Source organism: Papio anubis, chromosome 11 (genome assembly GCF_008728515.1).
Source record: "Papio anubis isolate 15944 chromosome 11, Panubis1.0, whole genome shotgun sequence".
NCBI lineage: Eukaryota > Metazoa > Chordata > Mammalia > Primates > Cercopithecidae > Papio > Papio anubis.
This window is the reverse complement of record NC_044986.1, coordinates 114614568-114636971: the sequence shown is the minus strand read 5'-3', so window position 1 is coordinate 114636971 and position 22404 is coordinate 114614568. Positions and strand designations below refer to the sequence as shown.

Below are 22404 nucleotides of genomic sequence, written 5' to 3'. Positions count from 1 at the left end.
CGCTTTAAAAAAGAAACCTTTAAGTCCAGCATCGATTTATTCAGCAGGAACGGAACAGGAGGTGTCTGATCTGAGGTTCCCTCCACGTTTTGAGGTCTTCCCATCTCTGCGGTATCTGCCTTTCGACAACGAGGATTATTGCTTGTTGAGCTTTCACACTCACAGCATCATTTTGACCTTCAGCTTCAGTGGTGGACACAGTGAAGTGCCTTCGTCTCCCGGCCGCCCTGGCCATGGGCACTCCATGTGCTTCTGGTGGTGTCCTGTGGCTTCCAGGACTCCGGGGCCTCTGACCACCAGCTGGTTTCAGGGCAACTCCGGTCACCGCTCTGATTTCTCTCACCCCTTCCTCCTCCCCAGCCGGAAAGAACAAGACTGTTGAGGAGGGAGTAGCCCTACGAGACCCTCCCTGGGGACCAGGCTGGCTGAGTTCCACCCACAGCTCTCAGTGCTGGTTATGGCTATGTCACATGAATGGTGCCCAGGTGGGGACTGTGCATCCTGTCCCACTCCCGTCTGTTCCCACCTACCTGGGCCCTGTCCCCTTTCTCCCCCCCCCACAGCTCCCTGCCATACTTCACTGTGGCTGATTCTCACATCCCAGGTGCCTGACCATCAGTCCTGAGATCTTCATGTCCCAGGAGGCCCTCCAGTCTTCATGCAAAGCTCTCACACACCTCCTGATGGCCCAGAAGAACCTCAAGCTCATGTCAACGACTCCCCTCTCCTGTCCAGCTGGCACTGTAATGCTCCAAGCCTGGTCAGAGGCCGTCAGGACGGACAGGCAGGGGAGGGAGGTGGGAAGCCGCATACCTTGATAGGCAGTGAGGCTGAAGATGGATAGGCAGGGGAGGCGTGAGGTCAGCCAGACGGACAGGCAGGGAGGTGGAGGCCGGAAGATGGACAGGCAGGGAGGGCGGAGGATGGAATGGATAGTGGGGAGGGGTGGAGGTCAAAGATGGATAGGTGGAGGGTGGACGGAAGGAAAGAAGGACGGACAGGCAGGGAGGTGGAGGCCGGGACAGGTGGACAGGTGGACAAGGGGACGGACAGGTGGAGACAGGGAGGCCGGACAGGTGGAGGCGGAGGACATGGACAGGTGGAGGCGGACAAGGACGGACAGGTGGGAGGCGGAGGCCGTAAAGATGGACAGGCAGGGGAGGCGGAGGCCGTCAGGACGGACAGGCAGGGGAGGTGGAGGCCGTAAGGATGGATAGGCAGGGGAGACAGATGTGAACGCTGTAGCTCTTCTTCACTTGGTGATAAATGAGAGATTTCTTTCCATGCCAGTACATAGAAAGCGACCTACAAGTTTTTACAGGGTGAATGGTTTTCTTCTACGTGGATGTACCATAATTTAACCTGTCCTCTACTGACATTCATCTTATTTCCAGTTTTTCTCTATTAAAAAAAAAAAGTGCAACATGAGAATCGTTTGAACCCAGGAGGCGGAGGTTGCTGTGAGCTGAGACTGTGCCACTGCACTCCAGCCTGGACAGCAGAGCAAGACTCTGTCTTAAAAAAAAAAAAAAGGTGCAAAAAACATCCTTTTACATGTATCTTTTCTCACTCCCATTTCTGTCCATAGGAGTAGGATTGCTGGACCAAACAATATTCACATAAATTCTGAGGCTAAAAAGTGGTGCGTTTTTGGAATGCAGTTTTCTTCTCCCAAGCGGGGCGTGAACAACCTTATTTTTGCCAATCATTGTTTCAATTTCAGTTTAATGATGATGTGGAACATGTTTAGTAACTTTGCACTTCTACATTTTCCTTTACTGTTCTTGGCCCATATTTCATTTGGGGGCACTTTATAAGTCTAAAGGGAAGAAAGGCCTTTTAAATATGAATAGCATTAGCCCTTCCCCATGCGAACATTTAAACTCATCATTTAGCCCTCCTTGAGCGTCTGTCCAGGCACCGAAGACGCGTCCATCATCTCGGTGAAGCCTCAGAACAGCCTGCAGGGAAGGACTCGTTCTCCCTATCTCACTCCTGAGCCTGATGTCTGATGCAGTTTAGTAGAGAAGCTGAGACTTGTCTCCAAATTTGTTTTCAAGCCTGTGTTCTTTCCGCGGTCCCACTCAAAACCTCTAAGTAAAAAATCTCCTAATATCATGTTAACGTATTTCCTGGTAGTAATAGAAGATATGGGAGTCAGAAGAATAAAGAAAGATGACTGGGCATGGTGGCTCATGCCTATAATCCCAGCACTTTGGGAGGCTGGGGCGGGAGAAGTGCTTGAGCCCAGAGTTCAAGACCAGCCTGGGCCACATACCAAGACCCTATCACTACAATAAAAAAAAAAAAAAAAAAAAATTAGCTGGGTTTGGTGGCTCATGTCTGTAGTTCCAGCTACTCAGGAGGCAGGGGCAGGAGGATCGCTTTAGCCCAGGAGTTTGGGGCTGCAGTGAGCTATGATCGTGCCACTGCACTCCAGCCTGGGTAGCAAAGCAAGAGCTTCTCTCTAAAAAACCCAAAAAACAAAACAAGTGATTTGATGTAGTTGGTCTTGGGTGGGCCTGAGCATCAGTATTTTTAGAAGCACTTCAGGGGATTCTTCTTTGCAGCAGGGTTGAGGTCTACTGTCTTCCCTCATCTCCACTGTCCCTTCCAGCTCTGTTGCCCAGGCTGGAGTGCAATGGCGTGATCTCGGCTCACTGCAACCTCCACCTCCCAGGTTCAAGTGATCCTCCTGCCTCAGCCTCCTGAGTAGGCTGGATTACAAGCGTGTGCCACCATGCCAGGTTAGTTTTTTGTATTTAGTAGAGCCAGGTTTTGCCATGTTGGTTAGGCTGGTTTCAAACTCCTGACCTGAGGTGATCCACCAGCCTCGGCCTCCCAAACTGCTGGGATTACAGGCATGAGCCGCTGTGCTTGGCCCCACATATGCTATTTCTAAATCACATCTCTTCTTTGTTTACTACATGTAGAGCAGAATTTAAATCACTGCTCAACAAAGTCAATGATGTTCACATACGTAGAAGTTTCTCAGTGCTGCCTGCTTTCCTCCAAATGACAAATCTGAATTACAGAAAATTTAGTAATTGGTGTTTAATACTTATGAATACATAAAGCAACAAACTGGAATAAAACCAAGGGATGCTTTGTGGAAGTACTTGAGAATTCTGAAGTCCGACCTATTGCTGATTCGCCTTATTCTTCCATGTAAATGCATGCACCCTCCCAATCCCTAATGTAATACACCCTTTGCTCCAGCTACGACGCAATCGCTGCACATCCCATCTCATCCAAACCTTGGAGAGCTGCATCACTTCCCACTTGTGCCTGCGGCCACTGCAGTCTGAGTCTGACTCTAGGAATGACAGCAGGTGACAGCAGAGAGCTCCTCATTGTCAAGTCCAAGTGGACTTTCCAGGCCTCCCTCACTGGGCCCTCCTGCTGCATGTCCAGCGCGGATGCCGCCTCCTTCCTGGAGCCCCTGCTCCTCCAGCCACGGCACGGTCTCCTCAGATCGCCCTGCCTGTGCCTCCTCTCTCTGACCTTACTGTGTCTTTACCTCTGGACTCTCACTAGACTCGGCTCCACATCGCTCCTGGTCACTGAAACCTAGCACTGCAGTGACGTGTGACTATCCCTAACATTCCAAATCATTCCTGAGTGACGACGCTGTGTGGACATTTCAGAGATTAACTCAATCTTCATGACCCTATGAAATAAAAACTATAATCTTCATTAAATAGGTGAGGAAATGGATCAGAACATAAGCCCCATGAGGACAGGGACTTTGTTGTCCTGTTACATGATGATCTCAATAGGACCTGGAACAGTGGCTGGCCATGGATGCAAAGTTGAAACCTCAGCCAGTCTGACTCCCATCCCCGGGCACTCAAACACTGCGCCATCTGCTGCAACTGCCCCTGCAAGTCCTTCAGAGGCTCCTTTCCCTCTGGCACCTCTTAAATGCCCACACCTTACAGCAGAGCAAAGTGAGGCCCAGAAGAGGAGTGTGTGTGGCCCAAGGTCACATTGCTAATGTGTGGCACACTCAGACTACAGTGCAGACTTGACAACCTCCAGTCCACTCTACCAGACTGACAAATGCACAGGGATGTCGATGTCTTTTCAAAGATAACTTCGCTAAATGGTAGTATCTGTGATGCAGATGTGGCTGATAACTTAACAAATGTCTTCGTGTTTGTGGCTCAGCTGTGCTGTCGTCCCAGGTGCCCCGCCTCAGCTGGCATATCTCCTGGGCCAGCACTCTCGTGACTCTGCCCCCTACATGCTGGGGAGTCCCCATCTCTCTCTGGGACAGCCAACCACCTGTCAGACATCATCATCTGTCAATCTCCTAATCCTCAAACTCTACATGTCAAAACAGAAGTCCTTTTCCCAGTAAACCTAAACCAGCACCTTCTCAATTCCTTTTATGAGATGGTGGCCCAACTCTTCACCCTACCGCCCAACCCAGGAACTGCAGAAATCCATCTTGACCATTCCTCTCCCATAACAGTGGAGCGTGATATTTCAGAGCACAGGCTCTGAAGAAAACAGCTCCATTCACAAGAGAAAGTAGTAATAATTTTAACCATAGAAGTACAAGACATAGTCTGATATTATACAACACTGCTGAGAGAAATTAAAGATCAAAATAAATGGAGAGGCATTCCATGTTTATAGACTGGAAGACCCAATACTGTTAAGATGGCAGTTCTTCCTTGACTGATCTGCAGATTCAAAACATTCCCTATCAAAATCCCAGCAGGCCTCTTGCAAAAACTAACAAGCAGACCTGGTAAGTTATACAGAAATGCAGAGGACCCAGATTAGCCAAAATAATGTGAAAAAGAATGGAGAATGTATATGTCCCAATTTCAAAATTTAACTATTACATATATGTTCAGTTGATTTTTGACAGGGGCACAGTGGGGAAAAGCGGTCCTTTTAACACATGGTGCTAAGACCATTGAATATCCATAGGAATTTAGATCTTTACCTCACACCATATATAAAAATTCATTTAAAACAGCTCATAAGCCCAAATTTAAGACCTAAAACTATAAAACTTCCAGGACAAAACACAGGAGAAAATCTTTGTGACTTTGAGTTAGGCAGAGAGATACAGTACTAAAAGCATGACTCATATAAGGAAACTAATAAACTGGACTTCATTAAAATTAAAAACAAGGACATTTCAAAAGACACCATTAGGAAAAGATAAGTCACAGACTGGGAGAAAATATTTGAAAATCATGTCTTAAAAGGACTTGTATCCAGAATATATTAAGAACTCTTAGTATTTAATAAGAAAAAAAAAAACTCAACTGAAAAGTGAGCAAAAGATTTAAATAGACATTTCACCAAAGACGATATATAAATGGCCCATAAGCACATGAAAAATGCTCAACATCATTAGCTATCAAGGAAATGTAAATCAAAGCCACAATGAGTTACCATTTCACATCCACTAGGATGGCTATCATTTAAAAAGACACATAATCACAAGTGTTGGTGAGGATGTGGAGATATCGGAACCCTCCTACATTGCTGGTGCAAATGTAAAATGGTGCAGCTTCTTTGGATAACAGTTTGACAATTTCCTAAAAAGTTAAACGTACGTCTGCACAAAGACTTGTACACAAATGGTCACAGCAGCATGAAAACAATCTACCTGTCTACCAACTGATGAATGAACAATCTGACACAGCCACACAATGGAATAGCATTCAGCAATAGAGATGAAAGCAATTACTGTAGACGCCACGACAGAAACATTACTGAGTGAAAGAAGCCAGACACAGAAGACCATGTCTGACTCCATGTACAGGAAATGTTCAGAAACGGCAAACCTGAAAGACAGAAAGTTGCTGTGTGGAAATGGAAATGGGGCTTAATTGCAAACAAGGAAAAGACTTTCTTTTGAGTTGTTCTAACATTGGTTGTGATAGTTGCACAACTCTATAAACTTACTAAAAAATCATCTAAGTATAAACCTAAAATGGGTAAATTTTGTGGCAGGTAAATTATATCTCCTTAAAACTGTTAGGGGAGAGAGGGAGGCACAGTCCTCGCCCTTTTACGTATCCACTGTGTCGCTTGGGGCAAGTTAAACTTTGCGCCTTAGTTTTCATCTGTAAACTGGCAATTATAGTAGTACATACTTCATCGTTATTGTGAGGATTAAATCGGTTAATACCAGTAAAATGTGTAGCAGACTGCCAAACACACAGCAAGCATTCAGTGTTAGCTGTTGTCTCATTAGGATCATTCGGATTACACTCACCCAGTTAGGTCTTGCTAGTTTCCCTTGGTAATTAGTTCTCAATCACCTTTTCTTCTTACCTTTTCCCCTGGCCTTAAGCTCTGTACCACCTTTTAGATGAAAGGTTTGTCCCATCTCCCTCACTGCCCCCAAGGTTATTCCCTCACATTTCACTTCCACAGCATGGAGAGACCACACCAGGCCAAAACCAACTACACGATCAAGTTCAATTGCACACAAAACTGCCTCCACCATCCTGTCTCTGTGGACCCCCTCACCCCTCTCCACCCCCATGCCTACCCCACATACACATCCCAGTGGCAGATCTCCTCACATATCCCATGCAGCTGCTCTTGCTCCCCTCTGCAGAATGCTCTGCTCTCTCTCCCTCTTGTCCTTCTACATGCCTGTCCTGTCACGCTCAGCTGAGGCAAATCCTTCATAAGACTTCCCTGAACCTCTTGGGCTGGGATCACTATTTGGCCTTTATATATGTCTATAATATGCCTATAATAGCCTGTGCATATCTCCAACACTGATTGAGAGACAGATTACAAAACACATTGTCAGATTAGAACACACATCTCACATTTGGAAGCATGAACCTAGCACAATGCAGGTGCTCGACAGAATACTGGCTGGCCAAATGAAGGACCAGACAGGCAGCACTTTCTCAGTTCCTCATATACTGAAAATGCTCACAGACTTCCAAACAGCTTAGGACTTTGTCTAGGAACACGGAAATCTTAGGGAGGCTCTCCCTCTGTTGAGGACCATTGTAAGCAGCACCTGAGTGGAAGGACAGGGCCTGCCATGTTCCTTTTGATGCCATAACTGTCAGCAGTTCATGAGCATTTGCAGAGATGGCTGGTAATGTTAATTTTGCTGGTGGAATTTTTCCTAACTTGCCCAACATTCGAGTTTCTAACCTCTGAAACTCTTGGTCTGTTAAGAATCTTTTAGGTATCTCATAGTGGGAATATAAGACAATCAACTTCAGGAGGATTTAACAGCTTAATGACTGAACTTTAAATTATGGGGGAAAATACAATAATCTGATGTCTGGATTCCATCCAAGATATTCTGATTTAAGTGGTCTGGGATGTAACCTATGCAGACAAATTTTTTTAAAGTTCACTCAATAATTCTAAAGAATTATAGTTATTCTGAAGACCCAGCAAGGGTCAAGATCTGCTCTTTATATTAGTTCCTGTCATTTTCTCATGCATAAATGGTAGCAGTTATGCTTAGATTTATGGATAACTGAAAGTCCTTCTGAAAATAAAATGCATAAATGTTAATCAGATTGCTTTTTCCTATTCTCATGACTTTGGGTCATCTTAAAAGTAATGTTAGGGCTGGGCACAGTGGCTCACACCTGTAATCCCAGCACTTTGGTAGGCCAAGGCAGGTGGATCACTTGAGGTCAGGAATTTGAGACCAGCCTAGTCAACATGGTGAAACCCTGTCTCTACTAAAAATACAAAAAAAAAAAAAAAGCCAGGTGTGATCGTGGGCACCTTTAATCCCAGCTACCTGGGAGGCTGAGACAGGAGAATCGCTTGAACTTGGGAGGCAGAGGTTGCAGCGAGCTGAGATGTAGCCACTGTACTCCAGTCTGGGCGACAGAGCAAAATTCCATCTCAAAAAAAAGTTTCACTTCTTAAAATCCACTTGGCCAATAAGCATTAATACCCACGTTAGATACAGACATTTAAAATCCATTAAAGAACAATTTAAAATAAAAGACAAAAAATAAAAGAAATCCTAAAAACATAATCTTAAAACTCACAATCGAGTGCATACTAAGATAAAGGACTGATTCCAAAACATAATCAAGAATAATCTTCAATCCAGAAGATGAAGCTGTAGGTCCTCTGTGAAGAGATCCCTGCTGGTAGACATGGCATGCTTTTCTCGCATCATGACAGTGAAGACAAAGGGGTTTTGCTGACCAGGTGTCTGTTCTTGTGCTTGCATCCTAAGGGCACCCGAGGCAGAGACTTGAAGTGACTGCAACTATGAAAGTCTACTTGAAAAGTACCACGGAGTATGGCGACATTTAGTACTGGAATCTCCTTACAATGGAAAAACAAAGTTGAAACAATCGCGTCCTATAAACATCTCTTTTGCTTCTCCAGAGATGTCCTCTTGGTTGAATCTCTTTTCACTTTTTTGAGATGGAGTCTTGCTCCGTTGCCAGGCTGGAGTGCAGTGGCATGATGTCGGCTCACCGCAACCTCTGACTCCCTGGTTCAAGCGATTCTCCCGCCTCAGCCTCCCGAGTAGCTGGGATTACAGGCACATGCCACTACACCCAACCCATTTGTGTATTTTTAGTAGAGACGGGGTTTCACCACGTTGGCCAGGATGGTCTCGATTTCCTGACCTCAGGTGATCCGCCCGCCTCGGCCTCCCAGAGCGCTGGGATTACAGGCGTGAACCACTGTGCCTGGCCTCTTTTCCTTCTTTCAGTGACACAGTCTATTATTGATAATGATACCTGAATTTATACACATCTCCCAGCTTTAAAAAGATGTTCATTTAAAAAAAAATCCTATTAATAAACAAACATATGAAAACGTGAAAGTTTTAAAACTTTTGAGATCTTAGGTCTAGCTTAACTTCTCAGACTAAATATTGTATAAAATAGAAACTATGCTAAAGCACTTTCTAAGGCAAAATTGCCATGAATGAAAGACTTAATGGCAAAATACACAATGTACATGCAGTTACAGGGTAAAATCAGTCTTTGCACTATGAAAATCTGTACTAAATGGGTTTTTCATAAATATACTTTACCAATCTCTTTATCTTTTATCATTATTTCATTATCTCTTATTAAAAAATAAATTTGAAAAAGTAAAACTGTATGGTGGCAAGATAATTTCAAATTACATTTTCCTACTTAGAAAACAGAGATGAGGAAGTCTAGAAATGCTACCTTATTGCTATTAACAATGTCGTACTAAATAAAATAAGGAAAGGTTATGTAGTTTTAAATATAGTCTTACTGGAAATTAGCAAAGCATTAAACATAGAACTGTGACACATACAAGGTAACACAGGTGAATACTAGGCAACAGCTACTCAATTAGAAGAGAATTAGGCCTTCAAAGCATCAGGGGGTGCACCATTTTTGCCGTATGAAAAAAATGCACATAAAAGACACAAAACGAAATATACTTATTACTTTTAGCATGTTAAAAAACAATCACATCAAAAAAAGTATACAGATAAAAAATGTCATAAATGACATAAGAAAATAGTGCTTGTGTGTATATATATATTTTTTGCATATATATATATAAATCTACAGTATTTACCACTGTTGATATATATATTTTTGAGCAGCTCAGATACTGCTATTATAAACTAAATTGTACAGCTTGGTTTATTACAAGTCACAGAATCATGGTTTTAAAATGGGAATTAATATCCTCAGCTACATATTTATATACATTTATTTCTCAGCTTCCACCTAATCTGAATCAAGAGCCCAGTTATTTCATCAGAATTTTGTTTGTGTTTCAATGTAGTGTTTAGCTTTAACACACTGCATTTGTTTTGCTATTTAATAACATCATTACCGAGTTGATTAAAATTACATTAGACTCATTATATACATAAAAAATACTGTCACATTCACTAGCTAAACAAATGTTACTTTCATTTTAAAAGACATACTTTTGTACCTTGAAAGCTTAAAGCCCCACCTTGCAACAGGAAGAAACATCAATGTCCAGTTTTCTACTATTCAAATATAAGCAATGTTGAAAACAAGTTCCCCAATTAAACACGAAGTCATACCCTCTTGGAGTACCGATATCTTTGTCAGTGTTTTGGTAATTGTAGTGTAACAGAATATTTTTTAAAGACATCACTAATTTCTTTTTAACCCAGGAACCTGAATTTGTTTCAATGAAAAAAAAATTTTTCAAAAGCATGAAATCACACTATATTTTTTAAAAATATCAAAATCCTAGACTCCTATGAAAAACTAGGATCATTTTTATAATTTTAACATGGACAATGTAATGGCCTGATGAGGTGCAGCAATATCCGTCGACTATATTCCCTAAAGAGGTCAGAAATGCATTGTGTAAATGGCCACCCTGGGACTTCCATGGGGAGAAGCTACATGAGTCGGGGCAGAAGTGAGAAGTAACCACACTGCTAATCCAGTTAGTTTGGCTGCCCCACATGAGTACTGTGAGCACTGAGGGATCAGTCAGCTGCAACTTCTCCTGCTCTGAGATTCCCAAGAGTCAGACCAGAACAAAGGGCATAAACGCACTAAGACTGATCTCTTAGTAAATGGATATGATAAGCACTGCTGCACCTTTGGCCGTAAACTTATTTTAACTGCCCCGATTTTTAAGCACCATTAAGTGGTTAGCCTTTCTCTCCAATGTCTTTAATTTTCAGATTGAAAGAAAATGGCAACAGCTGAAGGAGAACGATGAGCATTCTGTGAGATTGCAATTAATAAAGTCAGGACAAACTCCAGTCAGTTTAGGACCCAGGTTAAAAATATGAGAGGGAAAAAGAAAAACTGGACCAAAAGACAAGGAAAACAAGGATTACATATTATTCCATGGATCTGGATTAAAAGTAGTTTTTTAAAAAATGTTTCTTTAGCTCCGTGTTCAAACGTGTATGAATAGATGCCTGTATCTATTAAAAGACACATACACTACATATAGCGTTAAAAATATCTATTCTACAGTTTTTTCAGTACTTTGTAACATTAGTCAAAATAGAATGAGCCAACAGAGTAAAAATGTTCAGGTTTTGGAGAAAAACATAAACGGAACTGAGTAATAAATTACCATTGTGCGTGCATCCCTAAATGCTATTGCTATGTTTCCGGGTTAAATTCTAACAGGTCAGTGATGATGCAATTTAAATGCTCATCTTAAGCAGCATCTACGTGGGGCTGAAGACATTTCCCTGTATTCTTACTACTCACAGACAGGAGAGATGTGCGAGCTGTTTACAATAGTATAAATACTGCTTTGGCAATTATGAACATAGCAATGTTGGTTTCATGGGGTTTCTCTCTTGTCTTTAGCAAGTACACATCAAATCTCACAGCAACACTGACTCTTGCATGGAAAGCCCGTCCCGATTCCTGTAGTGGTAGGCTGGAGGCGGGGGCCCTGAATATGGATACCCAGATGGACTGGCATCTTCTGCGGCAGGTGAAGTTTTATACCGCACGGGACTATCTACCGAAACTGCAGGGAGGCCATGATCCTGAAAGGGTGCGTGCTGAAAGGCTGAGTATTTTGGTAAATTGTCACGGCTAACATCTCGGGTCCATGATTGTCCCTGCGTCTCAGGTCTGTATGTATAAGTAACTTCTGACCATGTTCTGTTATCTGGCACATAATCCACTGGTGGAATGATCAATTTTCCATTCTTTGGTGACCCTGAATTGCCCGAATATCCCCCGGCACCAACGTCAACAGGGAGGACTTCTATTCGACTAGATGGCAGTACAAGGGGACTTGGGCGGCTGTAAGATTTCTCCGGAGAAGCACTGATGGAAAGAGTAGAACCATGAGGTCTCCTGGAAGGATTCAGTTGAGTCCCAGGGCTAAACTGTGAAGAAGCAAAGCTGCTGTTGGCAGTAGGGAAGTGTTTGGGTGAGTTTCCGTGGTAAATGGGGGGATTGCTGTAGGAGGGGGGATGAGCTAGCCCTCGGGCTTCCCCATCTAGCTGGGACGGATATCGTGCATGACTTGGAGTCTGTACTTTAAAAGTAAACTTGCTGGATACTTTTGACGGACTAGAACTTGGCTCAGCGTGCTTTCTCGGGCTGGGAGGGTAAAGGGCATGCCGTGGGCTCTGGGAGTAAGCCCTTTCCAGTGCCTCCTCCACGGAAGCACCGCTGTCCAGCTCCGGGCCCGGCACGTTGTCGTACTGCGATGCAGTGGAGCCCCGCTTCCCGTCCTCAGCATCCAGGGCCTTTATCTTTGGCCGCGCGTTTGCCACCCGCACCTCGGCAGGGCCTGGGGCGGTGACTGCGAGCGTGGGGTGCGCTGCTCGACCTTTGCTTTCCATGGTGTATTTGGCAGTTCTCTCCGTAGCTGAGACGTCTGATGGTTTATTCCATTTGGGCACAAATTCCTTCCTGATATTTGAAGTGGCGTTGCTATTTTGGTTGGCAGCTGCGTGATTATATTGCCTGGAACTGTCCTGTGGACCCGATGGGAGTTTTCTTTGAAAATCTACCTCATCTTTAAGCTTTTTGCTCTCCTCCTCCCCCGATTTCCGTCTTGGTGGCTGTGCTCTCTCGGGCGTCCCGGTCCTGCTCTGGGGGTGCAGTGAGTGCTCGTGCCTCCTGTGGGGCGCCGTGCTCTCCCTCCTGCCACTGACCTGCGGGCTCGGCCGGCCCACGCTCCTCTGTCCGTTGCTCAGGTGATGGACACCCCCAGACTGAAGTTCAGGCGGAAGCTGTCCCAAGGGCTTCTTTGGATATTCATCCTCTTTACCTAAAAAGAAAGAGAAAGGCTAAGTAAGATAATACACGAGGATACACGAGGAAACAGTACCCAATAGAAGCAATCCATTAGTAATAATGTCATGCTTTTCATCTGTGCGCAGATACACGCTGACATACCACACACTTTCTACCACACACACACACTGTTTATACCACAGAAGGTTGGTAGCTGATGAGAGGTGTTTAATTTTAGAGACTGATACTAAAACATACCAACACTCACAATCATATTAGGCCAAATGTATTGTGGGTGGGAATACTTTGTAATTTTATGCATAAGTTTCATACAATTGTATAACACGATTCTTATATTTTGTTGACAAGTTGTTAATGCTTTTTCAAGCCTGCAAAGCTGATACTCTCATTTCTATTCCTAACAGGCAGGTGAGTAGTTCAGTGTCTCAATACTATATTACTTTCACTTTAACCTTCCTCAGCTATGATGGTTTTGAAATCTCAGTTCAACTTCTATCAATGCCAAGCAGGTCTGCAAAATTTAAAACTCAACTGATGACTAACTGTGGTCTCAAAGTTGTCCTCGAATAGATTATTATTATTAAATACTCCCACAGTACAATTTCCTGATCAAAAGAAAAAGTACTCTCTATCTGAAAACTAACATTCTAAAAGAATCCTACTTTAAATGCAAAAAAGAAAAGGAATTTTAAAAAAAAGTCGTATTGGATACTATCAGTTTTGTATTTTAAATAATTAGCAGAAAATTCACGAGGAATTAAAGGAAGGTGTAATAGATTGGCCATTTAACAAACAGTGTTTAAAAATTATCTTTTATAATATGTGTATCTAATCAACATCATCTTGAAGAAACAACAGACTTCACTTAAAATTCCATGTTTTTCACCTGTTTTTACAAAATAATGTACTGTCATTTAAAAACGCATTTTTGCTCTTTTCAAATATCCAGTCATCCACCCATCTAGAAATATTGACTGAGTAAGCCTGTTGGAGTGTCAGGCACTGTGCTGAGTGGTAGGAATAAGACATGGTCTTTTTTTTCACATAGCTTACAGTCTTGATGATGATAATTTTGTCACTTATGCACATTATAATTTTCTTTAGGATATTTCCAAAAAATATTCAGTGATCTTTTTGGCGTGAGAGGAGGGAACAGAGAATTATGAAGAAACAATACCCTTCAAATTAATTAAAGTAATTAAGCTATCAGGATCAGAATAATTGAGCCAAAACAACTTTTGTGCTCTTCTGATTCAGTAGTTTTTAAATAAAAAGCAGACTCTTTTTTTTTAAGCCAAATTTCATATGAAACCCCCATATAGAAAAGAAAATATACACAAAGCTGCTGTAGTTAAAGTTGGGGTTGGGTAGGACCAGGGCTCCTCTTTTCCTCCCTTTTCCTCTTCCCTCTCCTGGGCAGCTCTGAAGGGCCCGAGGGTTCCAGAGACATCGAGTCCTCCCTGTGTTTTCTACAGGGAAAGCAGAGTCTAGGAGAAGCCAAGTGATCTCACAGTGGCAGGAACCCAGTGAAAACCCAGTGTTTTCATTCTCAGTTCACTCTTCTCTTCCCCTGTGCCGTTTTCATGAAGTGCCAGAGAAATTTTTGATGGTTTCAATGGAACTTTACTTTGACAATGTTTATGCAAGCTCCTTATTTTATACATATGAAAGAATAGAAGTGTTAGAATTGGCAATTACAGTTTGTTTCAACTCATTCATCCATTCAGCAAATACATAAAGCAACTACTATGCAGCAGACACTGTTCTGGTTGTCCGCAATACAGGGATGGAATGAGAAAAGTGATGTCCCTGTCCTTCTGGAGCCTATATTCTAGTTATACAAAGTGCCCTGAAGAAAATTAAACTAGGAAAAAGGAATTAAAATGATTGGGAGCTGGACAGGGCAGAGCAGGACAGTGCCAGCAAGGAGGCGGCCCTCTGAGCATGGGCCTTGAGTTGGAGACAGGCAGGCACACATGGGGCCTTGAAGAATGCGGCGAGGAATTTGGATTTTATTCCAAGTTAACTATAAAATACTAGAGGCTTTTCAGCAGAAGAATTACACGATCTCATGTTTATCTTAGATCACTTTAATGGTGGCTGGGATTTCGATTGTGGCAATACTGAATGATGATGGCACTAATGGCTGATACTCACTAGGCACTCACTGTGCGCTGGCCTCTGCTCAGAAAGCTGTACCTGTAAGGCCTGTGATAGGCAGAGAGTGCAGGGTTTTACAATTTTCCCATATTTTAATGGAAAATGGAGGCAGAAACTAACTTGCTCAAAGGCTCACCACTAGCAAGTCACAGGTCCAGAATTCAAACCCTGAGCTGATTCCAGCACCTTTGCTCCTCCTCCTACACTATACCACCATGGAGGCAGTGAGAAGAAGTTGCTTCCTGGGTAATTGTTCAGGCAGTGTCTGCACACCTGCTCAGTAGCTTAGATGTGAACTGTGAAAGAGCAAGCAGCGCACAGCATAACTCCTGGCCTGAGACAGCCACAGGCAGATCCTATTCTGCAACAGCTGGCAGAACCCACGTTGTTCTTAAACCTTTTGGTAAGAAATATATTTTATAATATGTGGACCAATTATTTTCATTGACAACCCAAACTTTAAAATGCTTGTAATTCAGAAAAGTTTTCTTTGCTTTATGAATGTATATGTGAAATAAACTTGAAATGCCAGGAATGGAGAAAGCAGACTTTAAATACTAGCAAGTCAAGAATATTCCAAGTAGTTATTCAGCACATCAGGTTAAAAAGCAGCAATAAAAATTAAATTAAAATCTATCCAGAATCCTCCAACAGTTTTTTCCTATCAGCTCTACAAATAGTCATCCATTTACTCCCAAATATATGAATGCCTTCTTCCCTGCAGGCAAATAATCCCAACAAACACAAATTATCAATAAGATATCAAGACATATATAATAGAAAAACTGAATTTGTAAACTGTCCTCTAGTCCCCACTGTCTGACAATTTCCTACGGGCAGAACACAGTAATCTGATTGGCTAATTCAGTGGCTGGCTGATATTCCATCAGATAATATCAGCCAATCATCAAAACATCCTTCTCAGGTTAGTAAGAAGAAATCCGATGACAAACATGACCATTAAAGAAAAGGAAAAGGGTGACGCCCAGAGTGGTGAATGCACGCCTGAAGATGCGCTGTCACGGGGGCAAAACGATTCACTGCAGAGACTGTCACACTGAGCCCTGGAAGCTTCTCCACCACTCACTGGCTTTTGACAGCCTGCAGAGAGCCACCAACTTTTTAGCTCACATGAAATAATTTAAAATGTCTTTTAAGATTCTCCATAGCAGTATTTAAAAAACAAACAAAACCAAAAAAGGAATAGATTCCCGGCTGGTCTGCTGCCGCTGCTGCGCCTGCATGCGCTCTCCCCTACATTGCGCTGGCAGTGGAAGCACCCAAGCTGCTCTCAGCGCTGCCTGCAGGTGCCCAGATTCTGATTTCCAAGTTTCAGTCTGCATGAATTCTCAATTAGTGAAAACTCAATTCACCTGACATGAGGCATTTCGAAGGGCAGCTACCCGTAGCTCTATAACCCCAATCTCAAAACTGGATTGTTTTAAATAAATTTTAGGGACTGCCTTTTTCTGTTAGCAAAAACTCACCTACTTCATTATTTGTGATCATTTGCTTTCATGGTCCTAGCACATTTCAATGTCAATAATGTAATGAAACAAATTACAGCGATTATAATAAAACGCTTTTTATACAACCCCATCAAAAAAAAAACAACTGGGCAAAGCAAATGTGGAAGGTAGACACAGGCAGTAACAACCCTATAGGAGAATTTAGAGTTCCAATACTTTGCAGATTTCTGTATGTAGTTTTCCATGTCTTGTGGTAACCAATTTATTCCTGAGAATGGTTAACGTGGGTTTGACTTCCAAAGTTTTTTCCCTAGACACTCAGCTATTGCTATTTATTGATGATAATCAAGTACAATAGTACCCCTTTTAAGTGTGGTAACCCAGAATTGAAGCCATATTCTAGGTTTGAACTAAGATGGCTGATTACTTCCCTTATCCTGAACACTGTAGTGGAAAGTGTATAGCTGTCTGGCAGTCACACTGTACTGCCCTTCCTTTAGAAACAATGTTTCCCAAATGTTGTTAAGTTGTATGTCTCCAAGGCACAGTGGAAACAGCAGGGTCAACAGGAACAAGTGACCTGAATTTGAATCTGCCACAATAAGCTGTGTGAACTTGGGAGTCTCAGAATTCTCATCTATAAATTAAAATGGCAATATCTATTTTATAGATTTGCTATAAGAGTTACTATATAAAGAAAACTCTAGCATATTTCCTGACATATAGAAGATGCTTAGGAACTGGTAGCTACTATTATTCTATACAGTCATGCATCACTTAATGACAGGCATATGTTCTGAGAAATAAGTTGTCAGGCAATTTCATCATCATGTGAACATTAGAGTGTGGCAGGGGAACCCGTCCCCAGTATTTCGATGTAGGTTCTATTTTCCATAAGTGTCAGCTGGCTGAGAAATAAAGAGAAAGAGTACAAAGAGAGGAATTTTACAGCTGGGTCACTGGGGGTGACATCACATATCGGTAGGACGTGATGCCCACCTGAGCCTCAAAACCAGCAGGTTTTTATTAAGGATTTCAAAAGAGGAGGGGATGTACAAATAGGGAGTAGGTCACAAAGATCACATGCTTCAAAGGGCAAAAAGCAGAACAAAGATCACATGCTTCTGAGGAAACAGGACAAAGGGCAAAAGGCAGAACTTCTGATAAGGGTCTATGTTCAGTGGTGCACATATTGTCTTGATAAACATCTTAACAGAAAACAGGGTTCAAGAGCAGAGAACTGGTCTGACCAAAAATTTACCAGGATGGAGTTTCCCAATCCTAGTAAGCCTGAGGGTACTGCAGGAGACCAGGGCGTATCTCAGTCCTTATCTCAACCATATAGGACAGACATTCCCAGAGCGGCCATTTATAGACCTCCCCCCAGGAATGAATTCCTCTCTGAGAGTATTAATACTAACATTCCTTGCTAGGAAAAGAATTTAGCGGTATCTTCCCTACTTGCACATCTGTTTATAGGCTTTCTGCAAGAAGAAAAATATGGTTTTTTGCCCACCCCACAGGCAGTCAGACCTTATGGTTGTCTTCCCTTGTTCCCTAAAAATCGCTGTTATTCTGTTCTTTTTCAAGGTGCACTGATTTCATATTGTTCAAACACACGTGTTTTACAATCAATTTGTACAGTTAACACAATTATCACAGTGGTCCTGAGGTGACACACATCCTCAGCTTACAAAGATAACAGGATTAAGACACTGAACTAAGACAGGCCTAAGAAATTATAAAAGTATTATTTGGGAACTGATAAATGTCCACGAAATCTTCACAATTTATGTTCCTCTGCTGTGGCTCCAGTTGGTCCCTCCGTTCGAGGTCCCTGACTTCCTGCAACAAGAGTGCATTTATACAAACCTAGATGGCACAGCCTACTGCACACCGAGGCTCTATGATACAGCCTAGTACTCCTCCTCAGCTACAAACACATATAGCATGTTACTGTACTCGATACTGCAGGGTCACTGGAACACAATGGTAGGTATTTATGTATCTGAAGATAGAAACAGGGCAGTGAAAATATGGTATTTTCATCTCATAGGGCCAGCATCCTGTATGTAGTCCACTGTTGACTGAAAGTTCATTATGCACCTCATGAGGGTAGCTGTTTTTAGACAGGTTCAAAGTGCTTTATATTGATTCCTATCTCAGTTTATCTTATTTAGACTCATCATTTCAATCTGGGATCTCCCTGGAATTTTACATTAATTACACCTCCCCATGTGATGCCATCCACAAATCTGAACACCATGCTACCAATGCTTTCATCCAAGTGACTGGTAACAAGTACTGAACACTCAGAGTAAGAACAAAAATGGAGCACCCTAACTTCTCTAAAAGGTAAAGAACTCCCAAAGGAAATGGAGAATGCCCTATATAGAAAATTAAATAAAGAATATGAACAGGAAACTCAAAGAAGAAAAGAGCAGGTAAATGTATCACAAGTAATCAGAAAAATGCAAATTAAAATACTTCTAAATTGGTATATCTCACTACTGTGGGCTTGGAGAAACAAATTCTCCAATTTGACATATTGAATATTTTTGATCTAGGAATTCCACCTCTGAGAATTTATCCTAAGATAATTAAGGGATATGCAAAATGTTTGCTATAAGGATGTTCAAAACTGCATTCTTTTAGAAAACTTACATCCTCAACATAGAGGATTTGTGAAATTCAGTAACAATTATGAAACAAAAATATGGTGAAATAAGGTATAGAATATAAACTTGTAGCAGCCTACTGCCATATTAATGTATTTTTAACATTAACTAGTTAAAAAGAAAGTTATAAACAGTATGTGTAGTATAATCTCATGTACTATGAATGATATACAGACATAAATCAATATATATGTCTACAAAAATTACTAAAAAAATAAACACTAGTAGGGGTTAATACAGTTTTTAAATGCTCATAGACTGAATTATTATTTTTCCTTAAGTACTACATATTTTTTCTGCTGAATATTAATCTGAGTAACAGAGAAGTATAAAGTTTAAAAGCACAGAATACTGTTCTACAGGTAGGATGACATTAATCTGCAGTTTCGCTGTATGACTTGTAAGAAATATTTTTAGCTTATCCAAAAAAGTATTTTAAGACTTTGCCAAACACTTTACTTTTACCTATATATACTAGGTTGAGGCATTCTTCCAATTCATTAAATGAGCAATCTTACCAAAAACAAAGTCAGATTAATCAAGTATGGCATTGCTTGATGGAGTCAGATTAGTGATCACCTTCTTTGCTTTCTGAGTGCTCAAAACTCCATTTTTAATTAACCCATTTATCGGTTCTTGCCTCAGACAGACATCATGTTTACTTGTCTGTGATTTACATTATTCAACTTTTATCCTCTGTAAAAAGTGGAACTACATGTTTCTTTCTTATCGCTGTCCTTCCAACACTTGCTTGGCTCCACAGCTTTTCCCAGATGACTGTCAATCACAGTTCGCTCAGTCGAATGGTATGTTCCAGGGTCTCTTAGTCACAGCTTGGCCACACTTGGCTTCAAGTTCCTCCTATCAATATTTATTCAAATGTTCTCATTCTAAAACCTCTTTTTTACTGAAAACATGGAAGTGAAACATTACTGGACTAGTGCCTACATCCCTCGCTCAGAGGAGTGGTCCTATCCTTCCCCTAGTTCTCATTTAAATACAGGAAGTCCCTTGGCTGGTGTTACAAGGACAGGGTAGGGAAGAGAGGTCAAGGACAGCAGCAAGACGGTTTCATAAAATACCAGTGTGGTGCAGGAGACAACAAACTGTAGAGTGGGAGTGGAAGGGAGGAGATGTGGCAAAAAAGCTGAACACCTTTGAGGAAAATGTTGCCATGGCATGGTCTACTCCTATGTTGTGATATTCACAGATTTTCATTCTGGAATCCTTTAGACACATAGGAGGCACATATCAGTAAAGACTGAGCTGGACACATAGTAAAATGTAGAATTACCAATATAAGGCATGTGTTTCCTAGGAGAAATAAGAAACCAACTGAGAAGTAATAGAAAGACTGAGGTGGTAACTTCAGGCACAAAACAAAATGCAAAGGTATGTGCCTTACATACATAGGAGATTTTATTGTTTAATATAAGGAGTAAGAAAAATATTTACCTTATAATTAATTCTACTTTATATTCCAGTCAACACAGAAATGTCCCTGTCTAAGGAAGAGTGCCTAATAGTCTATATATCATACATCTATGCATCATACTAGAATTAAAGGAAAAGTTTAACACGTTCCATTTACTGAATGGGCAAGAGGCCAAAATGCACACTGGGAAAAAAAATCTGTGACTGTTCTGAAACGTCCAAAAAGTAGCATCTTAAAGTTCTTTCATGGTAGTCCCTAACTTATTTTCCCTTCCCCAGTAGACTATAATCTTACTTCTTTTGTATTCCTTCCCATCGTATCTAAAATCATAATACAATCACAAGGAAGGTGTTGACAAATGTTCGTTCATTCAAATATTCATGAGTTAGAGTAATGACACACTGTCCATATACACAGGCAGAAACCTGAGGGTTATAAATATCCAAGATCCACATGGCTAAGAAACTAGATGTAGCAGGGTTTGGGGGAAAAAAAATCCAGTACAGACAAAATAACACTGCCTCTAATCAATTCCTAAATGATAACCTCTCTTTAGGAACTACTGTTTAAGAGGAATATGGCAAATACCTCAACTGTATAAAAACATTTAGAGGTTATGGCCTCTTTGCTCTGCCGAGATTTTCAATAAGGATGCAAAGGCAGTAGACAGGGATATAAGAAAGCCTTTCAAATACAGGTGCTGAAAACCCCATTCCTCCACATTTTAAAGACAATAAAGCAAGTGAGGCTGGAGGCCCCGCACAGTGGGTGAAGGGTATTCCCAGGTGCCCAGATCAGACTACGGGGCTGGGGTTTGCTTCACTTTAAACAGTGCCAGCTCACTCCTGCTTTCTAAAGTGATCCATGGCCAGGGAGCAGGCTCAATACTAACAAGTGTAGACCGTGCACGCTCATGATACCTGCACCAATGTCCATCTCCCATGAACATTTGCTAATGCTAACGCTGCAATTATGCCATCTACGCATTTCTCCCACAGCTGCCTAACCTCTGAATAGTGTAATAGTCTCAGAAATTCCACAATGAGCAGTGTATATACAGCTTACATTTCCAGGGAGGCCCTCAGGCCCCTGGGGCAGCACTGCGGAGGCCGTAACGCTGTGCCTCTCATGAGAAGAAGCGAGAAGGGGCACAGACAGCAAAGGAGAGGTGGGGAAGAAGGAAGAGGTGGCGGGGAGGTCACAGAAAGCGAGTAATGGAGAGGACCAGAGAAGCAGCCAGGAGCGCAGAGGGTGTGAGGATGGAGAAGGTGGAGGATGGAGGCAGCCACAGGGAACTTCATGGAAGGCCCACGGGGACTCGCTGGCTTTTCACAACCTCTGTAGGGACAGAGGCGTCAGCTCCACCAGCAATACGGAACCCAAGGACGCCATGCCAGGATCTGACCTCTACCATGATGAAGAGGAAAATCTCCTCGACTTCATTAAAGAGGTGGTTCCTTTCTAGCGATTAATTATTCAACCGCCACTGAACTGAAAACACATCATGTAGACCCTGTAAGAAGGACGAATGCCATCACCAGTAACATTTTTATATGCCAATTAGTATTCTCTACTCTTCTTCACAGAAGTACGTCCAAATAAAGCATCCTACATTTTGGTGTGATCTATTTTCAGAGCTATCTCAGCCTGCTTGAACTACCACCCCTAGCCCCACCACACAAACACTGCTTTACTTGTCGTTGTTTGGTTTAAATATCTCCTTTCACCCCTAAGCAACTAACTGTAACTAAAAGATTCAAGCATAATTGATGTCAAAACAGAAAGCTATATATAGGCAATAAACATTCATATTTATTATCCGTGCTTGCATTCTGGGCTTCTTTTCAATAGATAGAATCATGTTTTTGCTCACTCCACTATAGCCTCGTGCCTAAAATTTCATTTTCCCTTTCTTCTCCCTAAAAACACAGGAATTGGAGGCCAGGCGT

General features: G+C 42.0%; 1 protein-coding gene across 3 annotated transcripts in view; it reads right to left on the bottom strand.

Moving 5' to 3' along the window:
* Positions 1-9787: 9787 nt before the first annotated feature.
* The window catches only part of USP6NL (USP6 N-terminal like), a 154860-nt gene continuing 142243 nt past the window's right edge, over positions 9788-22404 (bottom strand). Inside the window, exon 14 of one of the 3 annotated variants that reach the window (XM_003903380.5) lies at positions 9788-12726. In XM_003903380.5, the coding sequence (XP_003903429.1) occupies positions 11318-12726 (1409 nt within the window). In that variant the 3' untranslated portion in view covers positions 9788-11317. The remainder of the gene's footprint in view (positions 12727-22404) is intronic. The other 2 variants (XM_009213967.4, XM_009213968.3) reach the window with 2 other exon arrangements.